Raw genomic sequence first — 23,923 nt, 5'->3', positions numbered from 1 at the left:
GCTGGCGGACGTCGCTTTGCCGGCTTTTATAAAAGTTGAAAGTTTAATTTAAAAGTGTTGCCAACGTTTTAATATTATTTATACTTTATAATATTTACGAAAACTCAGGAAATTATTAGGTATGTTATTTACTTTTATAAAATACATATTTCTACGAAAATAATGAAAGGAGTTTTACCTACCAATAAAACTCTTATTATTCATGTTGACTTTGAAGTCCTTGAGATAGGGTTTGCTCTTTCTTCTTCGCGTGAGGATATATTCTACTAATTTATTTTCCCTTTTCTTGTCATTGGTCGTTCCTGTTTTTATTTACTGGTCATACCCGCGCGTAAATTTTTTATGTATGTAATTTGGGATTCTTTTGTCTTCATTATGATATGACTCAAGGAACCAGGTAGAAGTTACCTGGACTTCAAAGTCAACATGAATAATAAGAGTTTTATTGGTAGGTAAAACTCCTTTCATTATTCGAATTTGACTTTGAAGTCCTTGAGATATCTGTTTGTTATCACCTGGTGTTGGGTATGCCAAATTCCTGTAGGTGACAATGATTCATTGACGAGGTAAAAGACCATCGTGACTTTCCATGTATATGGTTGAATAGAGAAGTTAATGGGTTCTTTTCCCCTTCTGATGGTGGTGTATCCATCGTTCTCTGGTAGTTGTCGTGAAATGTTGACTCACTACGCCAGATACCTCTCTTTAAGATTATCATTGGGTATATGTACAGTTTAAGGAAGTCACCACTGAGCGGACACTGCCTGGTGGTTCTTGTACCCCTGCTTCCAACAGTACTGACCTTATCCAATTCCCTATAACTGTCCTGGTGGCTGGTTTTGGTGATCCTCTTGAAGATATAAATAATTCCGAAATATCCCTACCTTCCCTCTCCTAGGGTTTGACATGCAGACGAGTTTCCGTAACCAGAATAATACTGGGTCGATGTTTTGACACGTGGAAGCGCTTAGCTTCCATTCCGATTGACGATGCTTGGCGGTATTTGTATTTGCGCCAAACATTGGCCATACAATTATGTAGTCACGTTTTTCCACCAATCCATTGTCTACTATTAGTAGTGTGAGGCCATGAACCCTTCGTCCCGATGCGAGAAGCAGCCGAGTAGGTAGCTGTCCTGCGAGAGGTTTCGAATAGGTTGTACTCCACCGGTGTTGTTTTCCTAAGATGATCTACCACTCGTCCTGGATCCCAAACCGGTGGTTTGACGGGTTTCGTTTTATGTACCGAAATTGCCTGTAACATATTGTGTTGTACTACCACGTTGATGCTGATATCTACAATGATAATCGGTTTGCAAAAAGTGGTTATGGCTGACTTATGCACCAGGATGGTGTTGTACGACAAACCCTCTTTGTTGTGCATGTTGCCTAGGTATCTGGCCAATTCCATTCGTTGAGGGCTATTATGATCCATTAGGTTCTTGTTACTCATGTCATTGTCTTCCATTTGTTCCAAGCTGGTTTGTAAGTTTTTAGAGTCGAAGGCCGCCATCTGAAAGTAAGGAGTGCCCTTTCTTCCACCATTCAATTTGATGTTATTTCCACCCCACCCGAAATTAGCCATAGTTAAAGGAACAGGTCCTGGGTCCTTGGAGGTGGACGGTTGGTCTCCATACCTACTAGTGTCGTATGTAGGTGCGGCATTGTATAAGGAGGTACTATCGCCCTTTTTCGTAAGTCCACTCCCCAAAAGCATTATTTCCAGCGCGGTGCCACTAGTAAGTACTTCCCTTTTTCTGAGTTCAGGTGCGCTAGGACTCGTGAAATAAAGTTTGGTGGGGGAAATATTCACGCCAATCTGAAATCATACACTCGGCTGAAGGCGTCGTGAAACAGCGCGCCATTGTCTGTAACGTCTCGTGACACATACGATGCAATGACATGTGCTGTTTCGCTTGCGAATAAATCCACCTCGGGAACAGAAACAGGGGGGTGGTTGCGGTGTTGATGAGGTGCCATTCGGGAATGAGTTGTCTGCGGGAGAGATGATCTGCCACGCAGTTGTGTATAATGTAGTAAACATGATGTTGGCTAGACTGGTAAATACTAGTGTCTGTCGGCATAGGTTTAGGAGGGTGACAGATTTTGTGCCGCCCTCGTTGTTGATGTATGGCACCACTGTTTTGTTGTCTGTCTGCAGAAGCAGATCTGATCCTATGATTGATTGTACCTGAGATTGAATTGCAAACATTTCCTTCCTGTTGGAATGCCATGCCATGGTAACTGGTCGTGTTCCCACGTACCTGATAGGTGGTGTTCATTCAGTTGGGCTCCCTAGCCTGTGTCAGCTGCGTCTGTCATCAGGAAGTGATTGATGTGTGTCAACTCTGAGGAGCCTATCACCTGGAGCCACCACATGATGTCCTGTTAGGCCTATGGTGGGATTGTCGTCTATTGGCGAGAATGGGACCTCGACAATATTAATGACTGGAGCTTTGTAGCCGTCGGCAATGCAACCTTCCTCGTGGAGGTAGGATGCGAAGTTAAGTCGCCCCAGAAGGGATTGAACATGTGTCTGCCTGAGGGACCAACTGCCTTTTTGTACCCGCGTTGTGTCAAATCTGAGGATCCTTTCGCCTAGGGCCACCACATGATGTCCTGTTGGGCCTGTGGTAGAATTGTCATCAATTAGCGAGGATGGGACCTCGGCCATATTGATGACTGGAGCGTTGTAGCCGTCGGCAATACAACCTTCCTCGTGGAGGTAGGATGTGAAGTTGAGTCGCCCCAGAAGGGATTGGATATGTGCCTGTCTGAGGGACCAACTGCCTTTTTGTACCTGCGTTATGTCAACTCTGAGGATCCTATCGCCTAGAGCCACCACGTGATGTCCCGTTGGGCCTGTGGTGGGATTGTCATCAATTGGCGAGGATGGGACCTCGGCCATATTGATGACTGGAGCGTTGTAGCCGTCGGCAATGCAACCTTCCTCGTGGAGGTAGGATGTGAAGTTGAGTCGCCCCAGAAGGGATTGGATATGTGCCTGTCTGAGGGACCAACTGCCTTTCTGTACCTGCATTAGCAGATGGTGACGGAGTGCTACACAATTCTCCGGCGACAGGAACCTCCGCTTGGTGTGTGTGTCCTACGTGATGTCCAGGGACCCTCATTGTTGGCTTGGGTTCAGACAGGATCTTTTAATATTTATTAACCACCCTAAAGACTGTAGGAAGGTTATCCTGTATTCCACCTGAACCGAGACTGTTTCTCGTATTGGTTGGCTACTAAGAAGTCGTCTAGGTAAGTGAATATTCTCAGCCATTCTTTCGTAGGCGTTCGGCGACCCAATTGGTCAGGGATGCCAACATAATCGGAGCGGTTGGCAGCACGAACGGGAGTCACGTGAATTGTTGGAGCTCCCCTTGATAGGCTAGTCGAACAAATCGACGATGTTGAGAAGCCATTGGTACCTGGAGGGACGCCTGGCTTAGATCTATTATTACTAGCCAGTCTTCTGTTTGTAAGACGGCTGCAACCTCGTAATGGTGAATTAGTTTGAATGGCTTTGGCTGTAGGAACGCATTCAAACGCTTTCGGTTGAAAACAGGGCATAGAGCCCCGTCTTTTTTCTTGATCAGAAACAGGGTTGAGAGAAAAACTGGGGGTTTACCCGCTTCTTCTAGAGCCCCTGAGTTCTTTAAGTCCTCGATCTCGAGAGTGACCTCTGCTGATTGTTGCGTTTTAAAATCTTTCCGTAAAAGTAAAGAAGGACTTACCAATAGTGGTATCCGCACAAAAGGTATGCGGGCTACGGCTATTATTTTTTACCAATGTTGGGGGGGGCGGGGTACACTACGCCATCCAGACTCCCCGAAAGTCTCTTAGGCGGTCCCCAATGTTATTGGTCGTCCAGATGCGGTCACCTTCGCTTAGAGTACGGATCTCTGGTGGAGCCCGTACCTCCGATGGAGAACTCCCTTCCCACAGGACGTCGCCCCTTGGGAGTACCCCGGCCATAATTTGAGTTCGAGGGCCTTCCGGGACTTTAAGCTCGGAGGAATCCTTGATAGTGCCTCCCGAGTGAAGGTATCCTTCCGGTAAGGATCTGAGTCATGTTCTCGCAAATTTTATTATGTGTTGTCCCCAAAACCCGATTTTTTGGTACAGGCTCATCGCTGTTATGATTTTTTGAGGATTGGTTGCCCAATCCACTAACCCTTGCATACGCTTTCAGAAGCTCTCCTGATGGGAAAACATCGCATTCTGGAGGGCCGCGATGGTCCTCTTCGTCAGATGGTTAGCTGATGACGAGTGGTCGCACCGACACAACTTGTCATTTAGACCTAACTCTACGACCGTAGGGGCAAGAATTGTTTTTTGGGCGTTGTGCCACTCCTTGCTGGTCCCCCTGCTGAAATAAGGTACGTAACGAGGATACCTCAAACATTAGCATCTTAATCGACGCTCGTACTGCTTCGCCGTCTGTTGTCCATTGCTTTTAGAATATCCTCCTCACGGTAATTCAGATGTTGCGCCATAATCACTGATCACTTAACGTTCACTTAACTATCACTTAACGTTCGTCCAAGATAATTTTTTTGATAATTAGAAACGTCAAATCATAGGCTACATCTGAAACTGTCAAAAGGCAAATCCATAATGAAGACAAAAGAATCCCAAATTACATACATAAAAAATTTACGCGCGGGTATGACCAGTAAATAAAAACAGGAACGACCAATGACAAGAAAAGGGAAAATAAATTAGTAGAATATATCCTCACGCGAAGAAGAAAGAGCAAACCCTATCTCAAGGACTTCAAAGTCAAATTCGAATAATATGTTGATTTTTTAAAAAATTATGACATTTATTTTTACCTCATGCACCAATTTCGGAAAATATGTAAATTATTATTAGATGCTTCAGTAAAGGCTCGATGACATTGAGCTATTTTACAAGCTGCTTGTTGGCGAGTTTAAAAGCGGGAGAGTCAGCTAGTGCGATTGTGATGATGACACACATAACTTTACACTCGCTCAGAAGCCAACAAGCATAGACTAATATACTATATACGTCCTAACAAACTAGTGAGTTGTAACTTGTAACCGTCATTTTTGGTACTATTTTGACAGGACGTATTGAGTAGTTGGTTTTTTTACCGGGAGGTCGCCACTATCGCTCTACTGCGCAGACGCAGATCGGCCCACACGCCAGCGTGTAGCGTGTAAAGTAGCCCAGCTTTCAACTTTTCTCGGTAGATTGTTTACAATCTGCTTGTTAGCTTGTTCGATGATGACACTGGGCAAGTTTACAAGCAGCTTGTAAAGTAGCTCAATGTCATCGAGGCTTAACAAAGTATTTTCCGTTCGACCATGTGTAATGTTTTAATACCTTTCTAGAATAATTTGTATATTTTGTACTATAAATACATTAAAAAAATCCCAGACTGCATCTATTCTATTCTATTCAATAGGTATTTTAATGGTTATAAGTTTTGTTCTATTCCATTCCGAGTCTTTTTTGCGACAAGGGTTTCACCATTCGGCATCTTCACGGTTATACAGTGGTTTCTCCTTCGAATTGTCAAAGGCAGGCTTTAAGAACAATAGGTATTGTTAATAATTAATAAGATCTTTGATCGACTGTTTGGGGAAGTCTGCTGTCATAAAGTCAAAGTGTTTTTTCAAGAGGTTCAAGACGTGGTCATGGATGGTTTCCTTGTTCAAGTCTCCATTAAGTGTAGTATTGTGAATGCTATAGGCATAGGGCATTAGTGATCATTCATAATATATAAAATAGGATTTGCATAGCCCCAGATGGAGACAGCAGTGCTCGAAATGGAAAATTTCACGAACAGGAACGCTCTATAATTTTCCGAAAAAACGGTATGCTTAATTTTTTTCTTTACATACGTACGTACGTTGGATGTATAAATGCAACAATAAACTTTGAACTTCTTACGTGGATGTATATTGAGCAAGTGGGTTGCAAAGGATTGTCAGCGCCGCAGGCGAAAGAACCTCGTCTCAACAAAGTATACCGTCAAGAATTGTATTATTCTTTACTCTTACTTTATCTACCACCCATAATCAGCAGGCATGTTACTTCTACCACCACTCGTCACTGCTTATAACTTATATTACTGTCTCATTTGGGATAGTTCAGTTTGTTAATTAATTAAACTTAAAAAACAACATATCCACATACCTACCATAAAGATTCAAATTAAAAATTAATTTACATATAACAAATTTTACAGATTATAGATTCAAGACGAGCACAGAATATTTAAAAAAAAATCAAAGAAATAGTATTAAAATAGTGTTTAAAAATAAAGAAATAGATGCAGCAACTATTAGAAAAAATAGTAAGTACCTATACAGAGACGAGTAAATACAAAATTTATACAGTACATATCTGTACACCGATAGAGCTAACTACGCCATTTAATTATTTAAGAAGTTATAAAACAAAGAATTTATAAATCGTTCACATAAACTCGTCCTCACGCAGGAGGAATATACCAATATCCGAAGCGATTTGGTTGAACACACTGTGTAAGCGTTCTTAAGATAAATCAATCTGATAAAGCCATGGATGGCATCCACACAGCTTCAAACAAAGGATCCTCAAAGATTTCTTTTGAACCTTCTCCACCATAAGGGCCATTAGGCCATACCTACTTCTAAGAAAAGCTTCAAGCCATCATCAGCAAACTACGTAATTATAGCATTTTAAATTACCAATGGTGTATCATTAATTATCGGCTTTTGAGCTTTGAGAATCGATGTCTCCGCCAAATCTTAGGGGTACATTGGTACGACCGCGTTACAAATACCCGAGTTCGTGAGCACAGCAGCCTGCGGTGATTGAAGTTATCACGAAGAGACGATTTACGTGGCTGGGACACGTATTCCGGATGCCGCCAAAGAGTGCGGCACTTCGTACCCTTGTGGCACAGCCTCAATGGTTCCATCGCCGTGGCCGCCTCTCCCTCACCCTACAGCGGTGCTACAAAAGCGACCTATTTGCTGCAGGTCTGACATGGCGGGAGGCGCATGGCGATGGACCGAGGGAAGTGGCGCCAATGCTTGCCCTATGCCCCAATATTAGGACATGACAGGGTAGAAGAAGAAGTATCATTAATTATATAAGGTAAAACATGACGGAAGGTGCAACTCGAGTTGCTAAATACGATTCCTATAGAATAATATAAAATTGTCATTAATCAGTAGGTACCTACCTATATTCAACATTATAAGGACTAATATTGTAGTGTATGTATATACCCATACCATAGGCCCCACATCGTGAAGCTGGCCCCCAGGCTAGGATCTTTGGTGGGGCCCCCTTCTTATCGCTAAGAATAAAGGCAGTATGTACGGGGTAACAATAATCTGTATATTTAGTGTTTTATTGTATATTTTAAAACATCCATACGAATTATGGAGATGTCGAGTATTGATAAACAATTAAGAATGGTTTCGTATAACCACATAACTATAAATAATAGTATTGTAAGAAAATTCTTTTTTTACTATTAAAGCAAATTTGTGATGTGTCTTTATCTCACTTATCTGGTCGATTCGCCTCGCCGGGCTCCTCCTGAGCACGGGCTCCCAGGCTAGAGCCCTCTTAGCCCCTCGTTGTGGAGACCATGACCTATATGTTACAATGATGATGCTTTGTTTACCATTATTGTAATATACGTACACTTACCACCTCAGATTAAAGAACTTACCACCGTATTTATTTAATCTATGACTACCATCTAAAATTATTTGTTGTCCGCACTGAACACGTACCTACCTAATTTGTAAGTGTATTTTAAACTAAACGATTCAATTTGTGATGTTTGTCCTTACCTAGTCTCATTATAGTCATTATTATTGCCACGGTGATGATGATGAATAATGATAATACAGAACAATAATTTATTATTATGATAGTAATAAAATTTTATTGGAGGTATTCCTTTTTTTTTAAAACAAATTTACAAACAAAAATTAACTAAAAGTTCTCTAAATAGTAGGTATCTATTATTTCTATTATTTTTAAAGTAGCAAGTTACAACGTATGTAATTATAACACAATAGAAACGTCCCTTAAAAATAAACTAATTACGGTAGGCTATTCAATAGTTTCATACCAAAAACATTTTTGTAGGAAAATGGCATAATGGTGCATTCATTTATTATTCATTGTAAAAATAAGGGTTTACGACACGTCATAAATATTTTTAACACGTCGAGTCAATTGTCGAAATGACATTGAATCAGAAAACCCTGTTTCAACTGTATTGTCGATCTTAAATGCTTATCGGAGTGAATTCTTAATGATTTAGCAGATTTACACGAAGTACCTACTACTTAATTAAACCTTCATAAAATTTATAAATATCCACTCATATTTATCATTTTCAAAACGAAAAAATTCTGCTTGTGGCCACTGGTCAACAGCATTATAATATGTTATAAATAATAAAATATACTTAGGTATATGTAATATATAGAAAGGTATCGCCTGCTGAGATGTTTAACTAAATTTTAAGAGAACAAATTTAAATAATACAAAATGTTTTAAAAAACAAGCGATTATCACTAATAAGTAGATTTTAGCGGAATTGTACGATTTAAATTACCAAACTTTATCATATTAATTTTACCACCGAAAATTTTGCCCGCAAAAATAGATGTATAAAATTAACACGGCGATTAGATGGCGATGAAAATAAATAAGTTTTATCACTCACAATAAAATATAAGTAATAAATTAGTAGGTAAGTAAATTCGCAATGCATACCAGTCAAAGGTAAAAGCGAGACTATACTGAGATGTTTCATACTTTAGAAATTATTATACAAATATGTAGGTGCCAACTTTATTTTTTATTGAATTTAAGTTATTTAAGTACAAAAGGTTTTCAAACAATGTCAGCAAAGGCACAATTATTTTGTAGCTTGCAGCTGTAGTTACTTTTTTATGTAAGTATGCAATTATTTGGAGTGTTTAGACAATGCATTTAGACACGGATGTATCGACACAAAAAAGAAAATTGAAAGAAATTTAGGGATGTCATAAATTTTATTTTTAACCCTTGCACGCCCGGCATGACATAACTTCGTTAATTTTTAATTTTGAGAAAAACTTTAAAAGATACATTCACACATAAATATCTCAATCTAACGAACCGCAACGCAATTTTAAATGAATCCACGAGCCGGAACGGTATATTTTGGAATTCCACGAACCACAACGGCGCTCCGGTGCGTTCCTGTCCATTTCGAGCGCTGGGAGACAGTATATATGTCGTAATGGGATGGGTAATCGCAGTATAAATAAGAAATTTATTTCAAATGGCGAGCTTGCTTTTTCAGCTTGGCACCTTTTGATTTGCAAATGTTTATTGAATGTTACATGTTCGTGAAAAGTTAGGCCTAGGTATTTAAATATAGGAGTCCAAGGAATATTAGTGCCATTGTATCCTGATGTTTTTGACTTTATGCTTGTAACAGTCGGATCTTCTTGTGAAAATTACTGCAGAGCTTTTGTCTGGATTTATTTTTATACGTCATTTATTACACCACCTGGCGATGTCAGTAGTGGCAGCTTAGACAAGGTCTATTGAACAATTACGGTTTACTGATCACGGTAGGATAACGGTATCATCAGCATATTGAGCGACGGTGATCTGGGAGCCAAAACTTGATTCGGGGATCGAGATATCGTGGGTATACAAATTATACAGGAGTGGCCCGAGCGGGATGCGTGGAGTGGATTTGACACGAATTTTGAAAAGCTTACCTTGTATATTGTGCCTGAAATCAAGAAGGTTTGCAATTCAAGGACCCAAAACATCGAAATCATTAAGAAATTCTTTCACTTATATTTATTTTTAAGTGTTATGTTTTACTAAATAAATAATTATTTTTTTTTTACATTCTTTGTTAAATTTATTGATTATCCTATTTATGGTTTTAAGGTTTTCCGTTAAAAATTCAGAATTTGCGAAGTGTTCGATCGCAGGAAGAGTTTGGGAAAACCGGAAACTCCTCTAACTTAGAGTGACACCGCTGTTAAGAAGATGTTTTATTGCAGTGTTATTTAGCTTTATGGTTTTTAAGGTGCTTAATTCTCAATTCTAATCGCATTTGTAGAAACTGGTGAAAAAGGGAGAGGTTGATATTTATGAATATAATATTGTGTCGCTAAATTTAAAAATCAGCCAAGTCCACCTTTAGGTATTTTTTACTTTTTTGTGAATTGCTGAAGATCTACTGCTTTCTAACATTTCTGCATTATCAAAATGTGGAATTTATTCATTTTAAATATTCTATACTCGAAATAATATAAACTTTCACCCTTGTGACTGTGTATTTGAGAAAACAAAAAGCGGTTTTTCTCCTATTCATCTATTATGGACTTCGCTGATTTTGAAATCTAGCTACACAATATATTATTATTATATGATAATAGTCCAGGATTTCTCATTGATGGATTCGACATGGTGGAATAATGTGTCATCGTTTTGGATTTATGGGGAATTGATCATGTCAACTGTCTGCAAAAATATTTCAGCTTTATCTGTCCAATGTGGGTGCCCACCCTTTTCCAACTCTCTAAGATTGTTGTTGAATATTCAGCAGTGAGTTTATTTTTACAAGCTCTGGCTGTGGGATTAGCATAGCACTGCCACTGTTTCCTGGCTATGTTTTCTCGGTTTGCAGGGTAGGTCAGGGGGATGCATGCTGGTTGGGGTAAATGTTGAAGTGGCTATTTTAACTGCATGAAGTCTGTGACCGCAATTCTTCTGGAGATTTGATATCTGAGGGTACGAGTGATGTACCCTGATGCCCCAACCATGGCTATTTCAAGTCCCTACATTTGATACGATTAAAAAATCTACGCAAGCACAAGTAAAAACAGAAAGTAAAGTTCTACCCAGTTCGACCTACCTACAAAAAACATGTAAAATGGCATTTTCGTGAAAATAATTCAAATTTGTTTGTTTTTTAAAATGAAAAATTTTCCAAACAATTATTTCAGTTTATTTAATTATTTAGAGAATATCTTCAAATAGTTTCGCAGAATACCGTCCGCTCAGGTTATATTTTACAACCTATAAGAATGATTGCATTCAATTTATTTTTATACGCAAATTAATAATTTTTAATGTCTGTAATTTCGTTATTAATATTGCGGTCTTTCTTGATTCTGCATCAAAAAGAAATCATCAGAATTATTGTGGCTAATATAGAAATTTTTCTTTTTTTAACATCTTTGGTTGTTTGGCACCTATAGTTGCAGGTTTAGGGATGTAGGGACTCGACGAATTGACTATCTTTGAGGCGACCATGATAAAAATAAAATACAAATTACATCCATAAAAATAATTTACTATTATTGAGGATGATTGTGATGATAATCTGTCATATTATATTAATATAATTATTGTTTTATTTTTTTTTATATAATATTTGAGTGGTTATGTTATCAGCCCTTTTGATGTTAGTTGCAGGGATTTTAATATTAATACTTTATAGGTACCTGCTCAATTTGTGAGAAATATGTTTCTTTTAAAATCTAGATATATTTTTTAATTTGTATAACTCGTTTGAATTGTTTTGACGAATTAATTGCGCCATCTGTGTCAATGAAAATCACTGCTGGGTACCTATTTCACGTTGACTGCGTATTGTAGCAAGATAGGAAATAAATCATAGTGCAATATTGTAATACAATAGAAATTATATTAATTGCGTGGTTGGTTGAACTGTTAAATAGATTCTAGGGTTAGGAAGAATACAAATGTGTCAAAATGCCAATAATATAAGAGAACATAATAATTTTGTAAAAACATATATAATATTTTAATATAATTTTATTATGCACAATATATGTAATATAAAAAAAATAGTATGTGGATAAGACATGGATTATACAAAAATTATTTGCTTCCAAAAACTACCGTAGTACTCAGGTAAACTAAAAAATCCACGATATTTTCAATAGTTTTTAAAACACTTTACACTAACTGGATCTTGAGGTTACTCGTAAAAGTGGTCCTTTTTATACCAATTTGCAATCTCTGGAATAGCAAGCACCTTATTTTTCAACGATTTAAGGTTAGGACTATTGTCTGTGATATCTGCACCACACATCATACTAATATAATCTTCAAATCCAACAAAGAAAATGTCTGCCCATGTTAACTGAAAAAAATAGAAATAAATACGTTATGTAATTTTACAATAAATTTATTTAAAAATATAATATGCTTGGATCCACAGTGGAGGGCGAAGCTTCACGACTCCACAGTCAACAGTCAGATGTCTGTTTTGAACATGGAAGCACCAAGCATTATAATTGGTGGGATCAGTGATATGGAATAAAATCATAACACAATATATTCACTGTTCTGGCAGAAGACACTAATTCGAAAAAATTACATATTGAGTTAGTTATACCAAAATGTTCCTTATTTCAAACTTTACCGTCTGGAAACCTTTTAAATAAATAAACGGTCTTTATTTTAAAGTCATCCTTTTTACGAAACCATTTCAAACATTTTAACAACTTCAAAGTCAAATTACTCAAAACTAGTATTCTCCAGTTAGTGTGTTCTGCCAGAACAGAGACGATATGTGAATTAAATCATCAATTTAAAATATCCCTGTGTGATCGTTGTATGAATTAACTAGGTTAATAAGATTGAGAATTAACTAGGCTAACTTCCTATTAATGTTTTTTCATATTTCATTTAAAAAACAACATACCTTTCCAAGAGCAAAATAGCCATTGTTTTTGGCTATAACTCCATCAAGTTTCTTCAGGTAAAATGGAATAGTTTCCGCTCTGAGAACAGCATATTTTTCTGCTTTTATTTTTTCATTTTTTTCATAATGAGCGTCGCCAACTTCTGTAACATAATTTAAAATAAAATTATTAGGTGAGGAATAATAAGTTGATAGGTAGGCATAAGCATCATTGTCTACGTTGATATGTATTCTGTTTAAGAAAAAGATTTATCACATTCACCAAATGAAATGAATGATATCAATATGAACAGTCATTAACATACATACGAGGGTGGGTCAATAAGTCCTTAGAAAAGCCGACAGGTGGCGCGACTAGTACTGTAAGCGGTTTGTTTTCATGCAGCGGCACTACCGATTCAGTATGCTGCGAAGTTTCAATCAGATTGGTCGGGTTGTTGTGTGTTTCTCGTACATTTAAAAAAAAAATTTGCTTGTGGAAAATGGAAAAATGGAAAATGGAGAAAATTGAGGTTAGAGCTGTTATTAAACATTTTAATATAAAAGGGTTAACAGCAAAGGAAATAAAAAATGAGTTGGATTTAGTTCACGGCATATCTGCTCCTTCACTTGCAACTATTTATAACTGGTTAAATGAATTTAAACGTGGTCGTACATCAACAAAGGATGAACCACGCTCAGGACGTCCTGTAGAGGTGACTACACCAGAAATGATCAATAAAATCCACGATATGGTGTTAAGTGACCGAAGATTAAAGTTGAGTGAGATAATTGAGGTTACAGGGATCTCAAAAGGTAGCGTCATTTCTATTTTACATGACAAATTGGGCATGAAAAATATTTCTGCAAGATGGGTGCCGCGTTTGCTCACAGTCGACAATAAACGCAATAGGGTGGTGGCCTCTAAAGCCCTGTTGTCGCTCATGCAACGCAATCCGGATGAATTTTTTCGTCGCTTTGTAACTGTAGATGAAACATGGATACACCACTATACTCCCGAGACGAAAGAACAGTCAAAGCAGTGGATTGCGAAGGCAAACCATGTCCAAAGAAGGCGAAAACCGTAAAATCAGCTGGTAAGGTTATGGCTACTGTATTTTGGGATGCACGTGAAATTATTTTCGTTGACTATTTGGAAAAAAGAAAAACAATAACAGGGGATTATTATGCATCTTTACTGGACCAGCTAAAAAACAAAATTGAAGAAAAACGGCCTCATTTAAACAGGAAAAAAATCCTCTTTCATCAAGACAATGCCCGTGTTCACACATGTTTACGATCAATGGTTAAAATTGAAGAATTGAAGTTCGAATTGTTCGACCACACCCCGTGTATTGAGCTCCAAGGAGATTATGTTGAGAAATAAAATAAAAATACAAAAATAAAACCTGTTTTAATGCTTTTTTCTAAGGAATTATTGACCCACCCTCGTATTATAATATATTTGTTCGTATTCTGATTCTCACAGAAAAAAAATCGAGAATTTAAATGGGTATTAAACACTTCCTTTTTATGACAGCGCCCATCTGGACACTCTCCACCCGTGCGCATTGTAAAAAAACCAATTCGCCACGGATTTGGTGATGTTACCCCGGATTCACAGACTTCATTCCTCCTCATTGTGTTTTAGTATTCGACTTTCAGCCAACAAATCAAGACACTTTATACTGTGTCAATAAATTTTTGTTTGCATAATCAGTGTTCATCCTGAACCAACTCCTAAAATACCTAAAACATTCCACCCCTCTTTATTGCGATTACTATCTGTATTCGTCCGGAGCCAAAGGGTGGTTTGTTAGTGCCTATGTATATTCATACCGAGTAAACTGTGTGTAAAAATGTGAGTGAAGCAATTAATCAGTCCAATTCCAAAGTGATGTGAAAATGTTTTGCCTTTATTACTAATACCGGGAAGAATGGAGGGACTCACATGTATGCTGGCAGCATTCTTCAAAGGCATCACTTAATTTGAGGGAGGTGTGACATCACGAGGCTTAATTTATATAAAACACATCTTTGATTCGACGGTTCCACGTGGAACTAAATTTATTTACGCTAGGGCATAGGTAAATATAGATAATATTACATCATTTTACATCTAAAGAGGTTTTAAATTAGTTACCGCACTGTCTTTATATTAGGGGTCGGTTTATCATTATTATCCCGCGCACTAGGCACTGATTCACTTTTTCGCTCACTAGGGAATTGATTAACTTTCGTTGGGTTTTTGCGCGAGTCACCGATTGGTATTACAACGATTACGGGTTATTGACGATTGATTTAAAAATGGGCCGGGAGCGCCATCGATACACTTTATCGGATACTTGTTATTTACCACAATATTTATTAATAATTAAAAGTTGATTTAGTAATTGGCTAGAAGCGCGGTTGATTTTTGCGATTTACGCGGGCTCCATTGTAGGGTAGATCTGGACTGACTTTATTTTTCGAAAGCATCTTTTAATTTTGACGGGTCTATCCTACGGAGGGGAAGAGAAAGGGGAAGGTCACTGACTAACGGGAAAAACATTTCGGGACGGGCCGCTTCTGTCCTTGGGCCAGGTAATCAAATGCATCTTTTCTGAATGACCGTTTACGAAATGTTATTTGTAATATTTTCGTGTAAGTCAGAGGTTCTAAACATTCTACAGGGGAGCTGGATATTTTTGTTGTTAAATTGTTGATCTGGAATTTGAAACTGTCGGGCATCAGGGCCTTTTTTATGTCTGGTGACATTACTTAGACACTTAAAGTGATGAAATTGCTTGAATATTGAATATTGCTGTTGGGCGGAGGGGGGAAGGATGGGTGGAGGGGTGATTTGAATTTTAAAAACCCGTGACCCAGTACTTTAAATAATATTAAAATAAAAAATACAAACTTTGTCTAAACTCATTGATGGTATCGACTATGATATCAATTTCAAGATCTTCCTTGTCATTACTGCCAGATATGCCAAACTGTCTTCCCAAGTATCGAGAGATTGCTACACTTTGATGAAGAACTTTGCCATCAATCTCCAGAGTTGGCATTTGACCCAACGGCATACCTATAAAACAAGGTGCATGATTATTCAGCCATTTTATTCATCAACCATTTATGGATAGGTACCTATTATAAAAAACGACATTCAACAAAGAAATTTTGCAACATAGTTGTTATTTATTATTCAATCTAAACGCTTACAATTTTTGTATTTTGGCCAATCCTCATGAGTGATCCGCTTGTCCACAAAATTTATTTTTCCATAACAGAGCAAAAGTCGGATTGGTTCACCGAGACCCTTGATAGGGAAATACGTCAAAGTATATTTTGCTGCCATGTTTAATTACTCAACAAAAAATCTGAAAACATCGAAAGAAAATTCACAATAATAATATATAGTTACATAATTATTGTTTTATTCAATACTAAATATAGGTACACAAGATTTAAGAATATCAGATTTTTATTATTGAAAATACATAATATTATGTAGATGTTGTTGAAATGGTCAGAAAAAAAGGTTGGACTGGGTGAGATTCGAACTCACATTAGTCCGGATGGGTTCTTTAACTTCTTAGTTTAAGTTCTTTAGGTTCTTAAAGAACCCAACCTTATTTTCATCAAGAGCACATTTACAGCCGAAAATGGAAAGGCGGGTACATTTTTTTCCATCTAAATTTACATAACAGATTTACAATACTTCATAATAAATAGGTAGTTGACAAATAAATAATATTAGTTCTATTTTTTAACAATCCCTAGTCAATAACCTTATATTAAAAGTCATTGGACGCTGAAGACGCACCTGGCGCGTAACGATCAGGCGGCCGATCGGTGTAATTAGCATGCATTTTAAATGTGATAATTAAAAAGTAAATATCTACTCAGCAGTCAATGTGTTAATGAAGTTTTAAATATTATCTAAAAACATGACCAATTAATTAGTGGGATCTTTGGCATTGGATTTAATCAATCAATTTTTTATAGTTGAATGAGTCAGTTTTTCATTTCAATTTTATTATGTTGGTAAGTTTTTTAAAATTCATTAAGCCTCGCCTGAACTCATAATAGATATCTATAAAATATATAAAATGATGTATGATTTAATGACATAATTTTAGATATATATAGATAGATGAATATTTTTTATCATAAACATAATATTATCTATTTTGACTTGGTTGACACAGGGTTTAATAGAATTTTAAAAGCTAACTAATACTAAATGCAATTTGTAGTCTTTATTCAATGAAAACAAATACGTTTAACTGACAAAGTTTAGTGTGCATTATTTAATTTAATTAGATCTTAACAGTCTATCTCCACCCTTCACCACTGGTGGGCGTATGGTATTACTAATATAATTTATAGCTGGCATCAGGAGGTACCCAAATTTTATGATGTGCTTGTTTCTTGAAGAATATGCGACATTATACCCTGTTTACACGTGCATGGATCTAATGCTGACAGTAAGTATTATCGCGGCCATACCAAGAAAATGTATGTATAAACATGTATTATCCTGCAGTTATAATATTGCATGCATGCATCAGAAAAGTTGAAAGCATCTGAATTTTCAAGTGACAGTGGTGAACCTGCTGGCAAAAAAACGAACTACACCGCGGAGAGACTCATTTTGACGTTAACTGATTTTTACGACCTGTCAAATTGTACCATAAAATGACCAACATCGTGTCTCGCTTACTATTAAAGAATGAGATTAGAGAGACAGTCAGCACTTTTACGTGTAAACAGTTATTGTCTCAAAATTATTAGTGTGTAATACATATTAATATTAATTATGTGGTGATTGAATTATTTAATGTTACAACTAAATGATGGAAGTAGCAAACATTGTTGTAGATTGGGACCACTACTTAAATTTCATGGGAGAAATGAGTTAGAAAGTGTATTATTGTTGAATTAAATATATCTTTTACCTTACACAATGCTACGGATGAAACAGAATTATAGATGATGTTGAACTAATATTAAAATAAATGTATGATGCTTTATATCGTAAAGCAAATTTATTATCTTTAATTTCATATTACAATATGTGCAATGATCATGCAATATTTATGTAATGTTTATCGGTTATTCAAAGATAAGAGTAGGTAATCAAGCAATACCTGATGAGAGATATTATCTCAAAACTTGAACAAGTACCTACCTAAATCATTACTTCTACTATCACTCTAATTTATTATCTTATCACCTTTGGTATACTTGAACTGCAAAATACTTTACAGGCATGGCACGATGACAAGCCAAAAAGTATTTCTAGCATTTTTTTTGCAAAAACAATCTTTTTTAATGTGGAATGTTCCACACCTCCAGTATTTTAGCAATGAATAGCAATATTCCATTTTAGATAATTGAATTATTCATAAAATATATTATAATATGTAATGTAAAGTATAAAGCGTTTTTAGAAAAGATATTGAAAAAAAACCTTCTCTGATCGTTAAATTCTTTAGTTTGCTGGAATATTATTAACTGAAAATGTCCCATTAGCAGATGCAACTGTCCAGATTTATAAATAATATTATGTACCTAACTCTCCTGGGCCCAATATTCACGTATAAATCAGAATGCTGGGGACTCGGCAAAGAGAATGAGAGAGATATGGATATCGTTAAAGGAGAGTTTTGAAAAGATTCTTTGACTGTTTGGCAAGAAGATAGTAATAATGAGGATCTTTACACCCTTTATGGGGTCGAAAAGATCACGTGGTATATGAAAATTCAGAGACTGCACTGGATCAGCCACGTGCATAGCATGCCGAAGGAGATACCGGCAAAGCAGGCTATGTATACATCCCTGAGGGCAAGAAAAGACCTGGACGGCCGAAACTGAGTTGGGTGGGCTACGCGACAGGAGATTGAAGAATCTTCAGTCAAAGCAGCAACTGGAGAGTGTTGGCGCTGGATCGTGCAGTAAAAAGGAAGTTTTTGAAGGAGGCGAAGACCAGCCAAGGGTTATAGTGCTATAAATGATGATGACGATGATAGTCCTGAACACATGTAATTAGGTCGATATCTAGTTTCTGTTTTGTCATGGAGAGTAGGTATGTATATATATATATTATTAGGTGTAGGTACCTAGGTATGTATTTAAAAAAAAAAAATTTTACCCATATTTTTGAGTATAGTCCTTTATTTGAATGCGTCTTTAGTCCACAGGAGGCGGCATGCCAAGGTGTAGAATTTGTAAAGGGTTTATGAGGCACACAAAAAGCAGACGCTCACAGCGCTGCCCAAATTAGTAGCAACATAATGAAAGTAGATCAACATTGCCGCATAAACCAAACCTCTAGTGGCATTAACTGAGTTACCCGCACGCTCTTTCCGTTCCGTTACACTCAGTGGGGTCTCCAGTATTTCACATTGTATTTTGGTCGAGTGGACATGTTGCTCGAAAAAATGAGGCGTGCAGTGAGCTTTGTGCCTTGAATTAATTTTATTTAGAGAAACCCTCTTTTTTAGTTTATTTTTAAAGCCCAAAAAAATAAAAAAACTGGAGTTGAATCTGTAGGGAAAAAAGTTAGCCAAGATGAAAAAAAATTAAACCAAAATAAGCTTGTGACATTCAATCATTACTTTTACTTACTTATACTGGTAAATGTACCGGTAGTTGATCTTTTTTCAATAAAAGTGCTCAATATAAGAAATGTAATTTGACACCCATGGTGGCCGCGCGGCTTAAGCGTTGGACTATCATGCCGTGGATCGCAGGTTCGAATCCTGGGTCTGCCAAGTACACATATTGTTTTTCAATTTGTGTGTGAGTCAGGGTATGGACCTAATAGGTTGAGCAAGTGGCTGACATCCATTTCTTGTAAAAACCAAAAATCTGTTAATACAAACCTCTACTCTGTGGAGGCCCATATGATCCTATTAGGATCGGACATGGTCGAAAAAAAACAAATGTAGACGCGGGATTGGTCTAAATTGTATAGTTCAGATAAGTGAAGCCATCTGTGGTTGGATTGAGGAACTAACACATCACCATATGTCATAGGAGCGTCATAGCAGCTATTTGAAAAAAACACCTCACACAGTAAGTATTTTATTTTTAATTTCTTAAGTAAATTGTTAAGGATATCAGTGGATTAAGCGTATCGTCGCTATAGGATTGGTTTGCCGAATATCCGTTTTTGTCGAAATCGACCTTTTAATGCAGAATGTTTTTTTGTATCGAAATGAACCAGAACCATCCTTTTATTTAAATTACTTAGTAATGGTAATGAATACATCATTCATATGCTGTAAAAACAACAATTTAAATATTTCCATGTATTTAAATATAGGATTATGAAATTTGTTTTTCGTCTCCTGAACATTTGGTCTATTCGGAAAACCAATCCTACAGCGACGGTATGGCAATTGAATGTTTTTGACTTCATAATATCAAGTTAATGCATTACGGGCAGTCATCTTTAATTTTTAAGTTAGATAATTATAACAGATCATTTTTAATTTTTAAGTTATATTTACAAGGAAGCAAGTTTGTGGGGTGGTCAACTACTCAAACTTTTTTCAATACTTTACTACTTTACAGGGTGGTCAACTACTCGATAAATTAATTTAAATTATATCACTTAGTTTTGAACAATTTTTACATTAATAAGTGTGGAACGATGATTATTTGTTAATTAGAAGTGTCCAGGGTGGTTCTATCAACTACTGACACATCATATGGTCAATTACTGGAATTTTGTGTATTTTTTCAGCATTTTATCTTCATTTCTCAAAATTTTACATCAAGTAAGGCTAAAGTAACAAACCAAAACATCCTTACTTGGTTCAAAGAAGTTGAAGAATATATAATAACTAATAATCTCAGCAAAATTCTCAATGATCCCAACAGATTATTTAATTGTGAGGAAACAGCTTTTTTCCTTAATCTCAAGGGGAGCAGGGTCTTAGCCAAAAAAGGAAACAAGACGGTGTACCAGCAGGTAAATGCCGATGATAAAGAATGAATAACCGTCATAGTAACAGGGAGTGTCAGTAGGGCTGTCTCACCAACGACAGTCGTCTACAAGTACAAAAGAATTCCTCAAGAAATTTCCGAAAACGTGCACTTCTTCCATGGAACCCTCAAGCTGTAACAGTACTAGGAGAATCTGAAAGTGTGCCTTCAATGGTTACATCAGAAGAACGCAAGCGGTATTTAGAGAGAGGACTGCAGTTCCTGCGTTAAACATTGATGAGGAAAAACTTGAATCATTCCGCAAAAACAACGAACCTGATCAAGATGACAAGTCACTGTTCGCACTGTGACGAAAAGTAAAAAATGAGTTGGAAAATATCACTCCACCTGAGCCGGTTAGACTCATCGATGAGGCATTGTAAGAAAAGGAATTCGATGGTATTATGATGTCTTTGGCCGCCTAGAATACTATGAATTGTTATGATCTTTCATTTCCAATCGCTAGGGCACCTGTGGCTGGTCTAACGACTTGTGATGGTGATTCGTCTCCAATCGCCAGTGCACCTGAGCTTGGTCTAATAATTTGTAATGATACATCATCTCCAATCGCCAGTGAACCCGTGGCTGGTCCATCAAATGCTCCTTGTCCATTCAAGAGACATTTTTTCTTCCCCGGTAATGGGGAAGAAAAATTCAAGAAAAAGGCAAAAAGGGAAAAAAACCCCAACATTGTTTCCGGTAAAAGAGTGCTTCCGGTAAAAGAGTGTAAAAGGTGTGCCAGGAGTATTTCTTAAACAAAAAGAGGAAGAAAGAAGAAATGGAACGGTTGAAGAAAGAACGAGCTGCAGAGAGAAGGAAGAAAAAATATGGGGAAATTGAAAGCAGTTAAGAAGAAAATGTGTTTTTCTTCTGAGTCTTCTAACCCAAGTGTTGACATTTGAGACTCAGCGGACAGTGAATGGCATGAGTCTATTGATGAAAGCTTTAAGCCTAAAACTCGATGGCTGCTTATTATGAAAGTTATTAATGAACATTATATAATACCTCCCAAGGAAAATCGTCCATATTTCTAAAGTAGAAGCTACTATTTCATCGATGCAAAAGTGCGGGAGACAATGGAAATGGCCAGTGCGGCCCGATGTACTTACCTATGAATGGAAGCGGTAGTATCCCACATAAATGACCCGACACAAGTAAGCAAAACTTGTATTGTTTATTCCATTACGGAATTGGACTTATAGAATGAATTTATTTGGACTTATTGGATTGAATTCATTTGGACTTATTGGATTTATTTGGAATATCTAAAGATTTTTATGTTAAGTTTTATTACTGAGCCTATGCGTTACTATGTAGTATGTATGCAGGTACTTAATTGCTAAAATAAATATATTTTTGTATTTTTACTTTGATGAAGTAATTAATTTTGTACCTTTTGTTACCCGAACAAAGCTGATGATTGGCTGTCAAACAAAATCGTCTCCTATGTAACTTGTTCCTGAACCGCCCATTGCTACTTGATTCAGGTAGCTATGGGCTAGAGTGGTCTGACAGGAAGCCCTGAGGCAACTCTGATGAAAGGTTTGCCACGATGCTCTGATTAGACATGGTCAACTACTGAAAAATATAGTGGTCAACTCAACTACTGGAACTTTCAATTTTTTGGATGGTCAACTACTGAAACAGCAACATGGTTTTGAAAAATTGAACACAATTTTTTTGTAACAGACCCTTTCATAATTTTTGTCTTATCATATTAATTAAGACATTTGATCCATTATGAGTAGACTTGCTTTGCCATCATTCGGTCTAATGCTAAATGTTAATCGTTATTTTTGTTGAATTTTTTGCAGATTTTATGTGATTGTTCAATTAAATCAGGCGTGGGAAATACTTCTCCGTCAGCGAACCAGAATTAATATGACAAAACTGCCACTGAACACATTAATCTGGCGATGAAAATATAATAATAACAAATAATTTGAAAGAAAAGGTATTACCTTTTTGAAAATTCTATTATTTAACAATAATTTTATAATTACAAACAATTATGACAATGTGACCGTAAGATAATAATATATTCGGTAAGATAGGTTTTGAAAATAAAGTTTTTTAGGCTTGTAACACTAATTTACGGCGTATTTATCTCAATGCGGGCCTGTCACTGTCAAGTAAACTCGGAGCACAATAATAGCTTGTGGAGTTTGTTATAAGATAATGAATCTGCAATGTTCATCAACATACAATTTTATTTATTAGTCAAATAGTAGCAACACAGCTGTGTTTTAATTTTTATAAAATATTTGTGATAAAAAATATATTTACCAAAAAGCGATTTTCCACCAATGGATTAATTTTCCGCTTAGAACAGTTTTCCAATTTTCCTAAAAAAGTTTCTAGTTTGGTAGACCTGATAATATGTCAAGATAAAATTTAAATGTTGCTATCATTTATTATAACAATTCGTGCTATACATAATCAATTGTTTATACTTGATAAATAATTAATTGGAAACCGGAAGTTTATAGGTAGGTACGATCGTTTATTATTATCAGTATTATCACTTATCATCAGTAAACAGTCAACTATGAGTTATAATAATATATGGGTATTTTATTACGAATGCGGAATGTTAATTTATTGTTATAAATAAATATTATCATTAATATGTGATTAAACTTTTATAATGACGTAACATTATAAACGTCAATCAATTTAGTATATTTTTAATATAAAATTCCTAGGGAACGAGTGCACACCCTAATAACGCATCCTTAGAAAGAGGCCTCGTTAAGATACCTACCTACCTATATAATATAGGTGAATGAAAACTCAACAGTTTGCTCTCGACGATATAATTGAGGTACGTATGACTTCTAGGTACTTATACGATATAAATTTAAAAAACGTGCCATAATATTCTATATTACATATATGTATTTTTTTACATGCAATGATTTGAAAAGGCTTTATTAAACAGCGTGGATCTGCACCGCATCCCGAAGACGATAAATGGTTGTCAGCTTTTCGCTTAATTTATTAGTTTCATGCTAGGGATCCAAACACATTGAAATAACAACACGTGAATGTAGGTATCAGTCGCAGAATTCGAAGCCGCGACCTACGGTTTCAGAAGGTTCGACATTCTGCTAATCGTCCATCGAGGATGCGATTTGAAATTTAGGTTCTCTTCTTGGTCCATGTCCGCTTCTTAATGGACACCACGTCACCACACGGCGCTTCCAAAAATCCCTGTCGCTCGCAG

The 23,923-nt window shown here is 36.5% G+C and overlaps 1 protein-coding gene across 7 annotated transcripts; it reads right to left on the bottom strand.

Moving 5' to 3' along the window:
* Positions 1-11,852: 11,852 nt before the first annotated feature.
* Positions 11,853-23,065, bottom strand: LOC147068531 (glutathione S-transferase-like). 7 transcript variants are annotated; one of them, XM_085952781.1, is made up of 7 exons: positions 22,984-23,047; positions 22,091-22,275; positions 18,857-19,251; positions 15,922-16,079; positions 15,617-15,784; positions 12,736-12,878; positions 11,853-12,171 (listed from the first exon to the last, which is right to left on the bottom strand). In XM_085952781.1, the coding sequence occupies exons 4-7, from the start codon at positions 16,055-16,057 to the stop codon at positions 12,007-12,009; spliced, it is 612 nt and encodes a 203-aa protein (XP_085808907.1). In that variant the 5' UTR covers positions 16,058-16,079; positions 18,857-19,251; positions 22,091-22,275; positions 22,984-23,047; the 3' UTR covers positions 11,853-12,006. The 7 variants fall into 7 exon arrangements, with proteins under 7 accessions (XP_085808907.1, XP_085808906.1, XP_085808905.1 ...); XM_085952780.1 differs by lacking the exon at positions 22,091-22,275 and adding an exon at positions 19,590-19,757 and having other exon boundaries at positions 22,984-23,039; XM_085952779.1 differs by lacking the exon at positions 22,091-22,275 and having other exon boundaries at positions 22,984-23,065.
* Between the last annotated feature and the right edge of the window lie 858 nt (positions 23,066-23,923).

The sequence above is a fragment of the Rhyacophila brunnea genome, unplaced genomic scaffold (assembly GCF_057557595.1).
Source record: "Rhyacophila brunnea isolate RB1 unplaced genomic scaffold, BYU_Rbru_1.0 scaffold_3, whole genome shotgun sequence".
Taxonomy (NCBI): domain Eukaryota; kingdom Metazoa; phylum Arthropoda; class Insecta; order Trichoptera; family Rhyacophilidae; genus Rhyacophila; species Rhyacophila brunnea.
The sequence above is the reverse complement of the archived record's forward strand: the minus strand, read 5'-3'. Positions and strand labels throughout refer to the sequence as shown.